Genomic DNA, 6,532 nt, shown 5'->3' with positions numbered 1-6,532 from the left:
CATCCTGGAAAAGGAAACTGGGAACACGTGCTGGCTACCAGCAAATTTTCTAAGCTGTTAGATACAAGTTTCAAAATTAGCTGGTGTACATCCCTTCTGTGCAGATCAGAAAACTGAGGCCCGTAGAGGCAGAGGGACTTGTTCAAGCTTATAGCTCAGACTCCGGACCTTTGTGAAGTGAGTCCAAGTTGGTAGGGAGCTTGGGGTTCATGTTTCAGCTTAATGTAAAAGAAAACACATCTAGATGATTCCACGTTTGCAAGACTCCCTCTCACTCTCATCCTGGACACTCAACTATTTTGCTGAAATAGAGTGAATGGGGCATTCGGACACAGCTGGGTCATGTGGGAGGTGAGTAAGGAGTGCCTGAATAATTCCTATTTCTGCAAGTGATCTGAGGCTTACTGTGGTTGGGAGGCACAGGGTGCCCAGGCTGTGTTGTGACTCTGCTTTTGGGTGCTCACCTCCTATACTTCCAGAGATCTCTTAGCCTTTCTTGTGGTCAGGTATGTGGAGAAAGGCCCGAGGTGTGAATCCCACGGGGTTCAGCCAGACCTGTGAGGCCAGCAAGTTACAGGTTACTATGGGGAGAAGAGGCTGTGTGGCTAGGAAAGGTTACAGAATTGACCTCTGTTGGCACGATTTGGTCCTATACCTCTCAAGCCTACCTATTCTGCAAAGAGGAAACTGAGGCAGAGAAGAGCGTTCATTCACTCCGGCAGCCGCCCGTCCTTACCGCCCACCATCATCAATATTGTTCCAGAAACACTCAGCCAGCCCACATACCAAGGGCAGCTCCCTGGGTCATCCCCGTTGGCCCTTTAGAAAGATCCATCTCCACAAAGGGGAGTTCAATTAGAACCAATTATCCGGATAATTCACCACAATCATTCTTGCATCCAGATCTCGGATTATTTCTACTGGAAAATCAAACAGATGATTGCCCTCCACTTCGTTCTGCCTGTGTAGACGCGACCTGATACGCGCCCCAGCCTCTCTCCGGACCAGAGCCTTAAAGAGATGGGGCCTGTTGCTCGGTCTGCTTTCTCTGCAGCTCCGCGTCCCCAGACGTCCTGAAGCTGGACAGAGTTCTGGCCAGAGAGCGCCAGGGCCGAGGGCCCAGGAAGGGCGCCTGGGCAGGCGCTGTCCAAGCGGTCGAACGACGGCTGCAAGCGCCTCCCCCTCCCTCGCGGCGCCAGCACGCGGCCCCGCCGGGCTCGGCTCCCAGTCGCCTGCCACCGGCCCGCCGGGCACACGCCTGGGGCGGGATGGGGGCTGCGCCAAGGCCGCCGAGGTGCCCGCGGCGGCGCCGAACAACCAGGAAGCTCCACCAGTGCCCTTAGCGCCGCCATCACCCAACCCCCGCCCGGCGTCTTTCTTCTCCGAGGGTCTGGGAATATCCCAGAGCACTCCTTTCTTTATGATATCCCCCAAGCTGGTCCGGAAATAATCCTTATGGGGAGGAGGTGGCGGTAGAGGGCGGCGGTAGGGGGTGATCCTACGGGGGCCAGAGGTCATCCTAGGGGGATGTCCCTGCCATATACACCCACCTATAGGACGGTTCACAACCACTCCTCAGTGGCGCTTCTCCTTGCCCCCCATACACTTGCTCAGTTGTGGGGAACACATCCTAGGTTTTAGAGCTGAATGGGACTTTAGAGATCATATTCTGTGGCTGCAGACGAGGAAGCGAAGGCTTAGAGAGGATGCCCCTTACGAGGAGCCACAGAGCATTGAGAGGACGCCTTGGGACTAGAACCCACGTTTTCACATAGTCCAGCACCCTTTTTCACTGTCCTGGACGGAGTTACCCCCTACCCATGTTTCTAAACCTCAGTCATAATTTGCTCCAATTCCTAGGGTCACCGAAAAACCCGAAGAGAATAATAGTGAGGAGGGGGAGAAAACAGGAAAAGTCGAGCCCCACTCCATCCTCACCGCGACACCGCTCCTGTGCCAGTTTTTCTGCCCAAACCCTTCCCTGCGTTTTGCTTCAAGTTCTTAGCAGAATCCAAGGGAACTTCACCCCCAATCTTTCCACCTATACACCTCAATTCCTAGAGCCATTTGTCCGTCCTGTGACGCCCCCCACCCCCTTCCTAAAACCACCCCCGGCTGCAGCCCGCCCCGAGCGCGCCGCCTGTTTATTCAGCCGGGAGTCCGGCACGCGCCAGGCGCACGCACTGCAACAACAAACCCAGCTGAATGGAGAGTTTGCAAGGAGCGGGAGAAAGGAACGGGAGGGGGGAGAGGAGAGGAGGAGGGGGAGTTTAGGGAGTGGGTGGGAGGAGAAGATAAGAGGAGGGGGGAGTGGGGGCTGCAGCCGCTCGCTGCAGCAGCGGGGAGTGGGGGGCGAGGCGGGGCCAGGGCTGCGCGTGGGGCTGGGTGTCCCATTGAAAAGGCGGACGCACTCCGGCCGCCCAGCACTCTCTCACTTCTGGCCAGGGAACGTGGAAGGCGCACCGACAGGGATCCGGCCAGGGAGGGCGAGTGAAAGAAGGAAATCAGAAAGAAAGGGAGTTAACAAAATAATAAAAACAGCCTGAGCCACGGCTGGAGAGACCGAGACCCGGCGCAAGAGAGCGCAGCCTTAGTAGGAGAGGAACGCGAGACGCGGCAGAGCGCGCTCAGCACTGACTTTTGCTGCTGCTTCTGCTTTTTTTTTTTTTCTTAGAAACAAGAAGGCGCCAGCGGCAGCCTCACACGCGAGCGCCACGCGAGGCTCCCGAAGCCAACCCGCGAAGGGAGGAGGGGAGGGAGGAGGAGGCGACGTACAGGGAGGAGAAAAAGCATTTTCACCTTCTTTGCTCCCACTCTAAGAAGTCTCCCGGGGATTTTGTATATACTTTTTAACTTCCCTCAGGGCTCCCGCTTCATCTTTCCTCTTCTTTCCCTCTCTGTTCCTGCACCCAAGTCCTCTCTGTGTCCCCCTCGCGCGCCCCGCACCTCGCGTCCCCGCTCGCTCTGATTCCGCGACTCCTTGGCCGCCGCTGCGCATGGAAAGCTCTGCCAAGATGGAGAGCGGCGGCGCCGGCCAGCAGCCCCAGCCGCAGCCCCAGCCGCAGCCCCAGCAGCCCTTCCTGCCGCCCGCAGCCTGTTTCTTTGCCACCGCAGCAGCAGCGGCGGCCGCGGCAGCCGCAGCGGCCGCGCAGAGCGCGCAGCAGCAGCAGCAGCAGCAACAGCAGCAGGCGCCGCAGCTGAGACCGGCGGCCGACGGCCAGCCCTCAGGGGGCGGTCACAAGTCAGCGCCCAAGCAAGTCAAGCGACAGCGCTCGTCTTCGCCCGAACTGATGCGCTGCAAACGCCGGCTCAACTTCAGCGGCTTTGGCTACAGCCTGCCGCAGCAGCAGCCGGCCGCCGTGGCGCGCCGCAACGAGCGCGAGCGCAACCGCGTCAAGTTGGTTAACCTGGGCTTTGCCACCCTTCGGGAGCACGTCCCCAACGGCGCGGCCAACAAGAAGATGAGTAAGGTGGAGACACTGCGCTCTGCCGTCGAGTACATTCGCGCACTGCAGCAGCTGCTGGATGAGCATGACGCGGTGAGCGCCGCCTTCCAGGCTGGCGTCCTGTCGCCCACCATCTCCCCTAACTACTCCAACGACTTGAACTCCATGGCCGGCTCGCCGGTCTCATCCTACTCCTCGGACGAGGGCTCTTACGACCCGCTCAGCCCCGAGGAGCAGGAGCTGCTCGACTTCACCAACTGGTTCTGAGGGGCTTGGCCTGGTCAGGCCCTGGTGCGAAAGGACTTTGGAAGCAGGTAGGTTGCATTTTGGGGCGGGCGGGGGAGGGGTATTCTTGCCTTAGTCCTCCCTCTGAGTGTCTGTGGAAGTGCGGATGTCTCCAAGGAGATGGGGGAATTTTTATTTAAAGGATTTGTGAAAGCTGGTCGATTTCAAGTCCTAGTTTGTTAGTTTCAGCACTGGCCTCTGAAAATGGCTTTGCCCAGGTCTCCAAGGAGTGAAGGGTAGTAGTGAGGTGCAGAGATACTGGTGAACCGAATACTGGGACGTGTCAAAAGAGACGTCTACCTGACAGATTCTTTCCCCAGACCTCCATCTCCCCCTACCACTAACCTACACGTTCAAGTTAACCTCTCCTGTTATTTTCCTTATGTTATAGGGTGATCGCATAACCTGCATCTTTAGTGCTTTCTCGTCAGTGGCGTTGGGAGGGGGAGAAAAGATAAAGAAGAAGAAAAGGGAAGAAGAAAAAAACGAAAACAGTCAACCAACCCCAACGCCAACCAAGCGAGGCATGCCTGAGAAACATGGCTTTCAGAAAAACGGGAAGCGCTCAGAACAGTATCTTTGCACTCCAATCATTCACGGAGATATGAAGAGCAACTGGGACCTGAGTCAACGCGCAAAATGCAGCTTGTGTGCAAAAGCAGTGGGCTCCTGGCAGAAGGGAGCAGCACACGCATTATAGTAACTCCCACCACCTCTAACACGCACAGCTGAAAGCTCTTGCTCGGGTCCCTTCACCTCCCTGCCCTCTCTCAAAGTGCAGTTCTTAGCCCTCTAGAAACGAGTTGGTGTCTTTCGTCTCAGTAGCCCCCACCCCAATAAGCTGTAGACGTTGGTTTACAGTGAAACTATGCTATTCTCAGCCCTTTGAAACCCTGCTTCTCCTCCAGGGCCGAATTCCCAAACCCCATGGCTTCCCTCAAACTGTCTTTTCTACCATTTTCATCATAGAATGCTTCCAATCTTTTGTGAATTTTTTTATTATAAAAAAATCTATTTGTATCTATCCTAACCAGTTTGGGGATATATTAAGATATTTTTGTACATAAGAGAGAAAGAGAGAGAAAAATTTATAGAAGTTTTGTACAAATGGTTTAAAATGTGTATATCTTGATACTTTAACATGTAATGCTATTACCTCTGCATATTTTAGATGTGTAGTTCACCTTACAACTGCCATTTTCCCTATGTGGTTTTGTAAAGAACTCTCCTCATAGGTGAGATCAAGAGGCCACCAGTTGTACTTCAGCACCAATGTGTCTTACTTTATAGAAATGTTGTTAATGTATTAATGATGTTATTAAATACTGTTCAAGAAGAACAAAGTTTATGCAGCTACTGTCCAAACTCAAAGTGGCAGCCAGTTGGTTTTGATAGGTTGCCTTTTGGAGATTCCTCTTACTGCCTTTTTTTTTCCTTACTGTTTTATTACAAACTTACAAAAATATGTATAACCCTGTTTTATACAAACTAGTTTCGTAATAAAACCTTTTTCCTTTTTTCAAAATGAAAAATAATCAGCTGCCTCTAAGCTTTCTTTGACTCTGGTGCCCCTAGTTCAGTTTTATGAAAATGTCAAAGGGAAGAGTGGGTGGAGAAGAAAATGTTGCAAAACATGCTAAGTGGCAGAAATGACAATGACAAGTGCCACGGCCAGTCCCATCCAAATGGTGACTTTATGATGAATGTGTGTGTGTGTGTGTGTACATGTATATACGTTTTCTTTCTATCCTGTGCGCAAATGTACATGCCCACCAAAAGAATAGATGATGATTGATGGCTGCATTATCCTTTGATCAAAATTTAAAATCCCTAAAAAAGTGAACCAGAAAGAGAGGGTCCTCCACCGTTTTCCAATTCTCAACTCCATTCTGAGTTTCTCCATGTGAAACTATGGTAGGACTGGATGAAATAATGGAGACTAGGTCTGGGTGGGGAGAATGGTGGTTCTGGGATGGGGGTTGGAGAGGTATCCCTCTCCACATTCAAGCTCCTAGTGGTGAGTATGTTTCTCTTCCCTCACTTCCAGGCACACATTTTCTACTCATTTTCTCCAGTACACATACTTGCCACATTGATTTTAAGTAAAAGGCACATATGATATGAATTCATTCCAAACGGATTGAGATTTTAATAAAAAAACGCATTAGAAATGTGTGGTCGCTTTGAGACACTGGTCTATCTAAGCTTGTGACTCTATCCGAATAGCGTGAGCTGCGTATAAAAGTACCCAATTACCAAGATTCAAAAAGAAATTGGTGGGTTTTTGGCTGGCTTGCTTCTTGTCAGTTAGCAAGGACGTGATTAGAATCCTACTCGGCCTCTCGCCGGCTCCTCGCTCGCCGCCTGCATTACTTGCAGATTCAGTTTGCGTGTCTCCAGCCAAGCGGAAAGCCGAGCGCAAAATGCATCTTACAAAACCCAACAAAGAACGGGTAGCCAGCACGTCTTCCAGAGTTAAAAATCTAGTCTGTGTTGGTACATCTATACCATTTAGTGGCACAGAATAATCATTTTTTTAAAGCCACGATGCGCGGAGCACGCCACAGCGTCTGATGTCATTTTGCTAAATGACCCTCTATAGAATGCACATTGAGGCTTCAGTCCCTTTCAAAGAGATGAGCGTAATTAAGGAAAAAAAATCAGTAAATTCCTCATCGCCATAAATAATCGGACTTTCTGCCAGCAGTGGGCCAATTTAGAGCTTACTTGAGAGAAGTAATGCTTTTGTGATGCCTGCTTTTATTTTTATCTTCTCATTTGGAGGACCAGAGATGGGCTCC

General features: G+C 51.8%; 1 protein-coding gene across 1 annotated transcript; it reads left to right on the top strand.

Annotated features, from left to right (window-relative positions):
- The first annotated feature begins 2,398 nt into the window (after window positions 1-2,398).
- ASCL1 (achaete-scute family bHLH transcription factor 1) lies at window positions 2,399-5,262 on the top strand. Its single transcript, XM_011968638.1, has 2 exons — window positions 2,399-3,760; window positions 4,123-5,262. The coding sequence occupies exon 1, from the start codon at window positions 2,997-2,999 to the stop codon at window positions 3,711-3,713; it is 717 nt and encodes a 238-aa protein (XP_011824028.1). The 5' UTR covers window positions 2,399-2,996; the 3' UTR covers window positions 3,714-3,760; window positions 4,123-5,262.
- Window positions 5,263-6,532: the final 1,270 nt, after the last annotated feature.

Source organism: Mandrillus leucophaeus, unplaced genomic scaffold (assembly GCF_000951045.1).
Source record: "Mandrillus leucophaeus isolate KB7577 unplaced genomic scaffold, Mleu.le_1.0 Scaffold852, whole genome shotgun sequence".
NCBI classification, from domain to species: domain Eukaryota; kingdom Metazoa; phylum Chordata; class Mammalia; order Primates; family Cercopithecidae; genus Mandrillus; species Mandrillus leucophaeus.
The sequence above is the reverse complement of the archived record's forward strand: the minus strand, read 5'-3'. Positions and strand labels throughout refer to the sequence as shown.

Excerpts from the sequence above, each read along its gene's own strand:
- ASCL1 (XM_011968638.1), top strand. The coding sequence starts at position 2,997 with ATGGAAAGCTCTGCCAAGATGGAGAGCGGCGGCGCCGGCCAGCAGCCC.